Below are 12,349 nucleotides of genomic sequence, written 5' to 3'. Positions count from 1 at the left end.
TTGGAAAGCCACGAATATTATCTACGTATCAACAAATCAATATCTGAAAGCAGAATATATTGTCTGCTATTTACCAAAATTATCTAAGCAGAGACTTTCCACTAGCAGAGAAGGAAAACAAGCCTGTATCTCGAAGAGGTATTACATTCAGGGCGTCCAATTCTCTAACCAGACCAAAACAAAGGTCTATAAAACCAAACTAGATCGGGAACCTATGCCAAACACAAAAACAAACAAAAAACCCAGTCATTTGCAAAACAAGCCCAAGGCTGGGAAAAAGGAGTTCCAAGGAGCCGGAGGCCGGCAGGGTCCAGCCACAGCCGCTGCAACCCTAACTGCTTACCCCCCAAGCAAGTTGATTAGATTTCGGCTTGCCTGCCTTGCCTGCAGAGGCTGCACTGATCTGCCAACCCGAGTATTCTGGTCTACGTGACACCTGTTGCCTTTCAATTAATATGCATTTTGTTTAATGCAGGTTCATCCAGAGAGAGGTCAATTCTCAAATGACAGATTCACTTTCGGTGTCTCCAAAGCTAGGGGCCAAACTGATAAGGAAATACTACCTAGAGGATTCTGGTAACCAAAGAGGGCTTATCCTGGAGGCGCTCCAGCCTCACCTCAAGCCTTCCCACCGAAATAAAGCAAGCACTTTTTCTTTTACCAAAAAATGAAGATATGACTGAAAACAAGGAGTACGATTCATTAATATTTTTATTTTGAGTTGTAATCCATTATTACTTCAAAAAGATCCACTTCAGAAAACATCCAATGAATGCTGACTTACCACTAAAAATAGTAAGTCATCATGTTTGATTTATAATACAGAATACACAATAAATTATATTTACATGCAATACTAGACTATCACACACAAGGTAAAAAAATACAGAATTTTTATGTACATTTTTTAAGATTTACATTTTTCATGTAGTTTATAAAGTTTAAAAAATTCTCTGTACAAAATTCCATGTGTACAGAGTTTATAAATCCCTATTCTTATGGCTGTACCACCACACAGATATACTTAAAACTAGAACACTACACAGTTTTTTATTTTTATTTTTTACTTCATATTCAGTCTTGGCACCCATATACTAATACCATTATTTCTGAAATGTGAATTACAAAGGAAGTAAAATGTAATCATGCAGACTTTTTTTAATATATAAAAATGAGATAAAATGTGTTACTAGATCAACAGTTATCAATTCCATAGTTACCTAGTTCTGTTCAACTTCCTGCATTGCTTTCATACAGGTACATGCAAAACTAGCAGATTATGGATTGTTTTAATAACATTAAAATAATACTATAGTCTGACAATACTTAGGCATTAGAAATGCAACTATCTAACAACCATAGCCTGTTCATTATTTCAGCTTTGCCAGAAACTGCAACTAACACATTACATACTAAAATTCACAGAAATGGCAATATTGTAATTCCTAAGCTTATAGAGTCTGCATCAGACAGCAAGTGATCATTTAAAAAAAAACAACAAAGATGTTTGACATTTAAGAGTATATTCTGGGTTCTGACGAGGGGAGGAGAGAGATTTAAGATAAACCATTGAAGGATTATCCATTTTCCCTGCTAAGGAAGCACTGGCCCACTCCCAATCTGTTTAAATAAAGACATCTGAAGGCTTTATAAAAAGTTTAAGACTAACTATACTATTCATCTTTAAAAATCCTTGAAAAGTAATAAATTGAAGGTATCAATACCTTCCCTCCTCCCCCAAGTAGCTAAAGATCAACGAGAAAAATAAAGTGCCAATGTCTAAAGTATTGTTAATTGTTTGAGAGGCACTAACCCATTTGATGGCTTAGGATTAAATATGAAAATAGGCCAGATCTGATCTGAATAATAAATAGAAGGTAGGTGTATTCCAGTCTTTGCAATTCCTGCCTAGATGGGGGCTGGACCAGAAAACTACCTACTCCCCCATTTATTGCTTTAAAATCTGTACACACACTTTAAATTCTGACACAGAACAATTAGATTTCTAAGATGGAAAGCACAGTGTCTGTGCCACTTTGAAGTTGAAAAAGAAAGTGCACTCTTGATCACTGGAAGGAGAGCTACTGAGACTCTCTTCTCCACAACTCATATCTTCACAAGAGTCCTCACTGAGGGGGAAAAAAGACAAAGAGGATTCCATCATTTCAAATATACTTACAATGTTTCACAGACAAAATAAAACTGCTAAACAAGTATCTCTAGTCTTGGAATTTTTATATTCAAAATTTAAGACTTACAGAGAGAAAAATTAACTATAAGGACTTTGTAAAGTGACGTCTATTTTAATCTCCTTAGGAAACAGATTTTCTTAAGAGGTTTAAACAAATTACTATTTGCCAAACTATTGTTCTTGTACCAGTTAATAACCCTATCATCAACTAACAGTTCAATTTTAAGTATTTTAACTCCAATAAATGCTGTCTAAGGACAATATATCTCCTAACATGGTTTTGATGTCTTTCTTGCATTAATAAATGCATCACTAATACTTTCAAATATCAAACCAAAACACCCAATAGGCTATGAAATGCACCTTCCGGTCCTTTATCCCTACGGTATTAAATAAAATTAACTAATTCACTTGAAAAAATTAACTCTGAATAAGACAAAGGCACTTGGCAAAAACTATAGAAATAGCTACAGAATTCTGCCACATTTGTGGTGGTGGTTCCCTCCCGCCCTCCGCCAAGTAGGTAGCCTTTCCCCCTGCAGCCTGTCCCCCTGCGCCGTACTAGGAATTCGTACTAACACTGAGGAGCCCAGACTGCTGTTTCACTTTTTTTTTTTTTTTAAACTAAACTATTTCAAACAGCAAAGGAGATGGGAAACAATCAGTTTTCTAATGAGGAGGAGTGAAACATAAGAGAGAGGAAAGGACAAAATACTTTATCACCTCATTTATATATGGAACCTAAAAATGAAAAAAGAGAACTCAGATGCAGGGAACAGATGGACAGTTGCCAGAAAATGGGGGTGGCAGTTGGTGAAAATGGTCAAAAGGTACAAACTTCCAGTTCTAAGTCTTGGGCATACAATGTACAGCATGTGTTTTAGCTTAAAAAAAAAGGGGGGGGGGAAGGGAAAGGCACACTTCTAAATTATTACCCCTTTTAATAATTAACTACTTCTGGCTAATTTTCTCACCTGAAAAAAATGATGCTATTAGAGTAGGGACTTTCTCTGATGCCTTATGTATATTTAGTCTGGGGAAGTCTAATTAGTTAAGGAACCTGCTTACCTTTCACTTCCATTAAAACAACCTCCTTCTGGTATTGTTGGCAGTTCAGGGACACTATAGTAGCTGTTGTGGAGGTTTTGAGCTGTGCGCCTTGAAACAATCCAAACCAGTTTCTTAAGATCTGGTTTGCAACATTCAGGAGAAGAATATTCAGCTAGGCATTTAGAAACTAATTCCCTCCAGTAAATGAATTCAGTGTCATTAACCTGAAAAAAACATTTAATGAAGTGGTTACAATAGTGATTCCCAAACCTTGCTGCACTTTGGAATCATTCTGTACCCCTTAAAAAATACTGATGCCTGGCTCCCACTCCAGATAGTCTTATTTAATCAATTTGGGGTATGATGTGAGAATCAGGATGGATTAAAGCTCCCCAAGTGATTCTAGTGTGCAGTCAAAATTTCTAACCACTGGTTTAGGAGAGAAGCATCATAGATACAGGTAATTTATATATGATTCAATACACAGAAGGTTTTGCCTATTAAGAAAACACACTGACCTAAAAACACTGGTCTGATAATCAATTATCGAGTATATTCTGTGATAGTCTCAATGCAAAGGAATTTAACATAATTTAGATCTTTGTAACAAAGCATTGTTTGATTCCTAAAAGTGGGTATTTACATTAAGATATCAGACATATGCTAGTGGAGAAGTTAGCAGTATGACAAAAGAGGAATTTCCCCAGAAGGGCACAGTTCCTCCACCACTGGGGAATGCTCCAGTTTATTTCAAGGAATCACTTTTCACTGAAGATGTTTCCAGATAGCATTATAAAAGGTTTATTTACATTAAAGCTAATAAATTTATAACTACAATACAAACTAGAAGTTACCTGTTAAAAACAAAAATACCTCACAAGTACTTTCTCCACAAACAGGAGATAATTTTTTATCCTCTTAACCTCCATTTTCACCTAATCCAGCTACATTTTAAACACTTTGCATTCTGGCTTCTACCACTCCCTTCTCATTCTACTGACATCACCACCTAGGTATCCAATGACCTCCTTCAATTCTCATTATACTGGGCCTCTCATCAAAATTGAATACTCTTCTTGACTACCACCTTCTTGAAAACCTCTTCCCAACTTAATAGTGCTCTTACTTGTATAGTGTCCCTTCCTTTACTTGGCCCCTAATGGTGAAACTGTGAACACTAAAAACCCAGGACGTCAACCAACCTCTAAGCAAAAGCCTCCCACAAGTTTCTTATGGTTTCAATTATTATTTCCTCATCAGAATTTTCAAATCTTTTTAAATTTTTGTAATCCTCACCTGAGGACATTTTTTCATGGCTTTTAGAAAGAGGAAGGGCGAGAAACATCAATGTGAAAGAGAAACATCAATCAGTTGCCTCTCATATGCGCCCTGACAGGGAATGGAACCTGCAACCTTTGATTACAGGGTGATGCTCCAACCAAACGAGCAACACCAGCCAGGGCAGAAATTTCAAATCTTGATCTCGAATTATAATTCTTCTTCTGAGTTTTTATTCCAGACTGCTAAGTATCAGCTAGATATCTACTACCTAGAAGGTCAAATCTCACTTCTTTGATCACAAATTAACTCCTCTCAAAATTCCTTCAATGGTAACAATGTTCTCTCCCATCATTAGGTCTAAATCTTGATCATTTTTGACTCCTTGCCTTATTTCCATGCGTGGCTTCCAGAACCACTATTTGAGTTAGATATTCTCATTCCTGCTTTGACTATTATCTAGACATTCTATCTACAAGCTTACCCTAAAATAATTCCCAAACCTTTCCAGTCTACCATAGTCCTGGCCATAAGCCTTCGCTGCCCAAAATTTCACTGAGACTCTTTTGGTCCACAGCCTCCCTGTAAAGTGCCTCTTGCGGTCTTACTTCTCTGCTAACAAAACACCAAAGTACTCCCTATGTTCATTATTTTCTGGCACCCAGGCACAGAATTATAAATGACAGAACACACCACTACATGTTAAGTTCCATATATCTCCAACTAGACTATCTGTTTAAGAAAAAGGACTGTATCTTTAGTTGTTTTACACCTCTTTATGACTGCAATAATTTAGTGGCCTTACCTAAGGAGTTTAAAAAGAAAAACATAACTGATACTATTTTGGTAATGTTACTAATGGGATGATTTAGCCCTAAAGATGTAATGGGGTGCCATTAGTATATTTAGTGAGTCTACTTCCTACTATCTATATTTCAGAACAGATCACTGTATTACCAATTTGCAAGAATACTATAGAAGGGACATCGTAATGCAGAAACAAGCTAGGCTGGGTTCCCTTCCAGTTCAATTGTCTAGGTCAGAACTGCCATTTTGAGAACTTCAACACTTGCGATAGAAGAAAAAATTAGTGTAAAAATTTAGAACCCCATAAAGTATTACTTAATGTTTAAGTCACCACGGGGGGCTGGGGGAGGGATTAGGAAGGAAACTTGCTTAAAGAATAAGACTGAAAATATTTACCTTGGAATGTTTTTTAACAAGCAGGAGAATTTCCAATAATTCAATGGATTTCAGAGTTTCTACTTCCAAATTGAGAAGGCACAAAGCTAACACAGATGGCTAAAAATAAAAAATAAAAAATAAAAAAAAAAGAAAGAAAAGAAAAAAGGACAAATATTTTTTAAAAGTTCAAAATAGAAACTGTGAATCACATGTAAACAAGAAATTGACTTACTTTTGCTTTTGAAAAGGTAAGTCGGCAGTTACAAGCTTTCAACTGAGCTTCTAGTTTATCAAGGCTCAGTATTTCTTTCCTATACAAAAAGAAAACACAAAGTAGTTATTTACTAAACTCCCATAGTACAAGTACATATATATAAATTTATATAAAATATAAATTTACTCTTAGATGTAACAATGCTAAAGTACAAAATTTTTATTTTTAATCCCACTGACCTTTCTGAAGTATGACAAAGTACAATAGTATGGTATAAGTGCAAAAAGTTTAAGGCAGTAGTAGCTTCCAATTCATAGTGCAATTTTTCCGAAATTATTTTTTCCATCCTTTTTATGTCAGAGGCAGTACATTTGCATTGACTAATCCGGATTACATCATGAGTGGATGGAATATTGCATTCTTCTTCAACTATTCTAGCAGCTAGCAAAAAACAACAGACTCCAATGCAAGACAAATGTTTAGGTTTCACCTGGAAAAGAAAACAACAAAAGGCTTTTTCTAACAATTGTTACTTGATTCAGTGGAGCAGACACTTAAAAGAATATTGTTAATAATGCCCCTATTTTTAAGACAGAACACAAAGAGACTGCCTCCCTGTACTTATTCTTACCCACAATTATACTTAATCATCTTCACAATTTAAACTGTCTTAACCTCCCTTTAAAAAGAAGCATTTGGAGCATTTAAATTATTTAATTTAAATGCAAATAAAAATGTAAATAAAAGTTCAAAAGCTAGGTTTTTAACACAGTATACTTTGTATTTCAAACTCATGAAATACATAATCATACAATCTTCCCAAAAATAACATAAAGCTTTCAACATCTAGAAAATATACTACTTCTTTCGATATAAAAATAATACATCTACATATCTTTGAATCTTACCTCTTTATCTCTAGGAATCACCCCATTTTTGCAAATTTGCCCAAGAGAAATATTGCATCAGTTGCACTGAGTGGAGCTTATGTAAAAACTGCCATGAACAGATGGCTGCCCTTTTCTTTTCAGTGCCCTGAAAACTGACCCAGCAGCTGACAGCCATCCTATTGGCAAGAGAATCACCACATTTTTCTAACAGTTGCTGGTAATTGTTAATAAGATGTGTTTCTCTGCTTTAAAAAGACATCTCATAGGGAAGGCAGTTGGTCACCTTTAATAGACTGCTATACTTCCATTTATAAAAAACATCTAGGCTCCAACAAAAACATGGTGAGAGATGAAAACCTTATTAAGGAGAGCATAGATATATAAAGAATGCCTAAAAAACAGTAGTGTTCATTTTGTTATATCTTCAAAGATCAGTTAAAAGGTACAACACAACCTAACTTAAAATACAACAATATGACATTTTGCAGTGTCTTAATCTGCTAAAGATCATAGTTCCAAATACTGAAAGTGTTTACGTAAGGTGACATAATTACATTCATTTGCCAAATGTTTAATGAATCCTTCTATGCTAGCCATTATACTAAGCACTAGGTATAGAAAAATAAAGATTTATTTAAAAAATTAAATACCTTCATAAGAGCCAAGAATCTATCCAAAATATTGACAGCCAGGACAAAAGTTTCAGTGCAAGATCCAAAAAAATTGGCTAAACTCCTTAAGTCTTCTACTTTGGCATTTCTCAATCTTGGACACAAAGTGTTATCATTCTGGAATAAAAACCAAGAGCCAAAGTTTATACTTTCTTAGCACTAAATAGATAACACAGAATCAAGTAAGGCAATTTTTTCCCATAATATTCAAGAATATAAAGGAAAGAGTAATATTTAACTAAAGCACTACACTTTTTCAGATACAAAAGGTGTAGATATCATTACTTTTTAAAAATGTACATCATAAAAGAGTTTCAGCAATATATAAAAGTGAACTGTTGCCACACTTCGAGAGAGTTACAGCAAATATCATTCAGTTCCCCTGTATTGGACACGAAGGATTACTTGCTTGTTTTATGGGTTTTTTTTGCTTGTTTTTGACTTAAGAACCTGCAATTAGTATTTCATAGGCAAAGGGTATTTCCACAAATGAACTGCTCAATTCCCAGTCTCCCACCCACAAAGCTGCAGGCTGAGGTTCCACGTTTGAGGAAACACTTCTTTAGTTATTATCAGTCTTATTCCAGCTAAGAAACAAAAGCTTGACCCGGTATTAAGATTTATCTCAGTACTCCAGGAAGGCCAATTTTGGTCTTAAGAAACTTGGCAGCCTTTAGTCTTGATTCAACTAAAAAAAAAAAAAAAAAAAAAAATTCCTCTCTACGCCCCATCAGCTGTTTGAGCAAGTCGTCTTCTCTGGGGACTTACCTCCGAGGTAGCCTCGATCAAGCTCAGCCCTTTTTCCCGAGGTTGAAATCTCTGTTCCTGTTCTAGGTAGAGGTTCAACAATCCGAAGAGCTGGACCCCTTCACGACCTGCCAAGCACTCTGCCCCCAAATCCTTCATCTGCAGCAAAAGCACAACACAGTTACAGTGTATCCTTGGGGAGGCGGGAATAGGTGGTAGGGGAAAAGGGCAGAAAATACCTCCAGCGAGGGGCACCCTAGCACACCCGGCGAGGAGCGGATGAGGGATTTAGTCACGTCCCCAGCGATCCTACAACCCCACAAGGGAGGTGTGGCATGGAGGAGGAGCCGCAGTTATGCCCTCAGGCTAGCTCTGGGTCAGACTGGCCTGCGCCGGTTTCCCGGCCGTTCGCAAACAGGAAAATGTCCCCAGTCAGAGGGGTGCGGAGGGTCCGCCCCACCTGAAGCTGGGCGGAGAGGGGCTGACTCGTGGAGTGCACCAGGGGCAGCCACAGCAGCGGGTTCTGGGGATGCGGAGTTTGCACAATAGAGGGGATGGGGGAGAAAGTCTCGCGAACAAAGAACCGGAGGGAGGAGACTCCAGAGCCCCGCCCCTCGCGGGAGCCCGGCCGCTGAAGTCCCCACACCAGGAGTCTGGCCCCCCGAGCCTTACCCATCATCTTCCGCCCCGCCTACTTAGCGTGTATCCAAGCGGCAAGATGCGGGTCCAAGAGAGCAGTGGGGTGGCGAGGCCCACCCAATGGGAAACACAAACCAGCCCGCCCCCTGTCCCGACCCTGTCCAACCACTGATGCCCCGGTTCCATAACTGTGGGGAGCCCCGGGCTGTCAATTCAAGAACCACCCCCAACGAATTCCAGTGACAAAATGAAGAGAGAGCACCAAAGAATTGTTTAGAGCCTCCTTGATTCTTCATCCATTCCACCATCATCTCCCCAGATCCGGCGCCCACTGACCCGGAGCTGGAGCTGAGAGCAGGACAGGAGTCGCTTCTGGGGCTGGAGGGTAGGCACTATGATGCATCCCCTCCCCCAAGTCCCGACCACGAACAAAGAAACACGGATAGGGCCACTCACCGTGCTGCAGACGGCCCACGGGCGTTAGGCGTTGCGGTCCGGAGGGGACTGGGTGTGACGGGAACGTCCGGACCTGTCTCCGAGGACCCGCCGCCTCAGCTGTGCCCCCGGACCGGCATCCGACCCCTCCCCTCCGACACCGCCGCCTCCACGGCCTTACAATTACAACCCCGGCTTCATTCCGCTCCTCGAGGACCCACCCTCACGGGGCGCAGCGTCAGACCCTCAAGCCCTGCCCCTCTACGGGCACCACTGCCACGGCCAAAGCCGAGGCCCAACCAAACACCTTGTTTTTGTTTTGAGTTCTCGACGCCACCAAGGGGCGGGGCACGTGACTCCCCGCGGAGGGATTTACCGCTTCTCCTAAGCCTTTGAAAAATAGTCCCGACTCTCAGCCACTGTCCCCAGCTGGCTTGGGGGCTTCTTTAGCTCGCCTTTGCTTTAATAAGCCACTCTTCCCTCTCGGTTCCAGGGCAGAGGTTGGAGTCTGGGCATCGACTGTATTCTGCGATTGAGCCAGAGGGGGAGGAAAGGGAGTGATAGCGTCCAGGGGCGGAAGGAGATAGTTTCTGTTCGCTTTGCACCATTTAAAGGTCTCTGATTTGTTTTGTTTTTTTTTGTTTTGAAAAATCCGCCCAAAGTAGCTCGCTCTCTGATTGGATACGGAAAGAATGTCGAGGACCTGATTCACTCTCGAATCTGGATTGGCTAACTGATTGGTCTTTGAGCTCTCTGATTGGCTTTTGCTGTATTCTGCGCCTCTATTTTGCTTGGAGCCTTAGCAACTCTAGAGTCTGAATGCGCATGCCTGGTGGAGGTGGGGACTGCTGTTGATGGAATTCGTGGACCGGTGCCTGGGGTCTGTTCGTTCCCACCCGCCACCTCCACCCGTCCCAGGGGAATGCCACGTTCGGTGCTGAGCCTGAACAGCTAGATAACTAAGGGAGAATTCTCTGCGTTTTTTCTTTATTTTGTCATACGGGTGCATTTTGCGATAACCAGAGACGTTGTTAAAAAATTTTCAGGATGCTTACTGAAATATTAACGAGTAAAATGCTATCACTTTGGTATTTGCTTTTAAGTTTTAACGACAGAGGGGAAAAAATGGAAAGGATAGATGAAACAGTATTGCAGATAGAGTTGTTAAAAGTGGGCAGTAGGTACGAGAGGGTTCCTACTTGTGTGTACTTTGAAATTTTTCCTTAATAAAAAACAAATGTTCACTGAATGGACCTTAAAAAAATTTACCAGTACATATTGACGAGTGCACAGAAACATCTAATAATTATAATAGTGTGCCCCCAGAGGTTGTAGTTGTGCTGTTGTTTTAACGAGGACTCAGAAGCTTCTTGGTCTTTGGTCACCCATAAATTATCACTTATTGCCCATTATAATTAGCATTATTATTAAAAGGTGACACCTGTCCTGAGGCGGGGCAGAAAGCAAAGCAAAGCATGCCTTAGGCCGGAAAAATTTTCATAAGGAAAATATTTGGGGGATGTAAGAGACTCCCCTTCAACATTTATAATTAACTTTCTCCCTCTTCAGCTCCCCACCGCCCTCTGCAACACACAAATCAAGAGTGGTACATTCTGACTTACAATATAAATAATTAAGTAAATCCCCTAGGAACAGATTTCTCTTTTCTGCTCTTCTGCCTGTTTTCTGTGAATTGTTTTGTTGTTTGTAAAATATGAGAAGTCACATAACATAGTTTTAGCAGCAGATTTTTCTTATTAGCAGAGCAACAACGGAATTTTAGAAATAGGTCCCTTTGCGTATTGGCTGGGACTAGATGCAGGCATGTAGAGCTCAAAGCAACTGGGGAAAGGGGAGCTCAAGGAACTAATACTCCTATTTGAGAGAGGTGTGATCTTGTTCAGGGTTTTTAGAAAATAAATAAAATTGTATTAATAGATTACATTTAAGTGATTTACAGGTTGCATAATTTTGTTCAATGTTTGATCTTTTAAAAATTATTATAACTTACTTGACATAAACCTTTTGCTGGAAATCTAAATACTGAAAAACATAATTGAGGGCTTGCAACAAACATGGAAAATAGAGCTAAAATTAGAATTACATAGATGAAAGCTCATTGTACAGTATATAAAGAGGCCCAGTGGACAGAGACCAGAGAGAGAGGCAGAAAGCAGCTGGATGGAAAACATGCACCTTTAGAGAAAGTGACCAAAACATGAAGGAGATTGGGGACTTTTTTCAAGTAGGAGAGCAAAGATAGAAAAGGAACATAAGGTATAAAATAAGGCTGTGAAAGAAGAAATGTAAAATTACGTGATAGATTTCTAAAATAACAACATGTAAGACAAAAAGGAAGAGATGAAGTTGTCCTTTGCTTGGTTCACTAACTGTTACAAAGTTATATAAAATATATACTATATATTTCATAGCTAGTATTGTATATCTTTTAACAGACAGACTGTGGAATGATGAGCAGTTTGCTTAAAAGTAAGACAGCCCTGGCTGGTGTGGCTCAGTAGATTGAGTGCTGACCTGTGAATACAAATGTCACCGGTTTGATTCCTGCTCAGACCACATGTCTAGGTTAGGGGCCAGGTCAGGCCAGGTCCAGCTTTGGGGGTATGCAAGAGGCAGCCTGGTGATTCTCAGTCGTTTCCTCTGTCTCTGTTAAAAAAACAAACAAAAAATGAGTAAGACAAGAAAGCTTTGCAAATGGTATTGAATTTCCCACTTTTGGCAGGCCCCGTTCAGCACAGAAGAAGACTAATTAAATTGTTCAATATGGAGTCCTTTATCCACATTTGTCCATTTATCTTTGTAAGATAAAGAAAAGTAATCATTAAAAATGTAGGTCCAGTTCTGGCTGCGAAGCTCAGTTGTTTAGAGTCATCCGGTCATCTGATAGACCAAGGCTATGGGTTTGTTCAATCTCTAGTCAGGGTAAATACAAACAGCTACCAATGTATGCATACATAAGCAGAACAATCAAGTCAATCACTCTTCTTTCCCTCCCCCTCACTCTCTAAAATCAATAAATAAAAAGAAA

The 12,349-nt window shown here is 39.3% G+C and overlaps 1 protein-coding gene and 1 pseudogene across 2 annotated transcripts; one reads left to right on the top strand and one right to left on the bottom strand.

Annotated features, from left to right (window-relative positions):
- Positions 1-711: 711 nt before the first annotated feature.
- Positions 712-9,618, bottom strand: CCNG2 (cyclin G2). 2 transcript variants are annotated; one of them, XM_054590045.1, is made up of 8 exons: positions 9,322-9,618; positions 8,248-8,385; positions 7,459-7,596; positions 6,158-6,408; positions 5,937-6,015; positions 5,723-5,821; positions 3,260-3,465; positions 712-2,129 (listed from the first exon to the last, which is right to left on the bottom strand). In XM_054590045.1, exons 2-8 carry the CDS (start codon positions 8,383-8,385, stop codon positions 2,006-2,008), a joined length of 1,035 nt encoding a protein of 344 aa, XP_054446020.1. In that variant the 5' UTR covers positions 9,322-9,618; the 3' UTR covers positions 712-2,005. The 2 variants fall into 2 exon arrangements, with proteins under 2 accessions (XP_054446020.1, XP_054446025.1); XM_054590050.1 differs by lacking the exon at positions 7,459-7,596.
- Positions 8,945-12,349, top strand: part of LOC129087520 (TATA box-binding protein-associated factor RNA polymerase I subunit D-like) — a 29,637-nt pseudogene continuing 26,232 nt past the window's right edge.

The sequence above is a fragment of the Pteronotus mesoamericanus genome, unplaced genomic scaffold, assembly GCF_021234165.1.
Source record: "Pteronotus mesoamericanus isolate MK-2021 breed Mesoamerican mustached bat unplaced genomic scaffold, CSHL_Meso_final contig_130, whole genome shotgun sequence".
In the NCBI taxonomy this organism is placed as follows: Eukaryota; Metazoa; Chordata; class Mammalia; order Chiroptera; family Mormoopidae; genus Pteronotus; species Pteronotus mesoamericanus.
Note: the sequence above shows the minus strand (reverse complement) of the source record. Positions and strands in the feature narration are given on the sequence as shown.

Excerpts from the sequence above, each read along its gene's own strand:
- CCNG2 (XM_054590045.1), bottom strand. The coding sequence starts at position 8,385 with ATGAAGGATTTGGGGGCAGAGTGCTTGGCAGGTCGTGAAGGGGTCCAG. Across the intron at positions 6,409-7,458 it reads GATTCTTGGCTCTTATGAAG|GTGAAACCTAAACATTTGTC; the intron begins GTATTTAATTTT and ends TTTCTTTTCCAG. Across the intron at positions 3,466-5,722 it reads TTGTTAAAAAACATTCCAAG|GTTAATGACACTGAATTCAT; the intron begins GTAAATATTTTC and ends TGTTTTTTTCAG.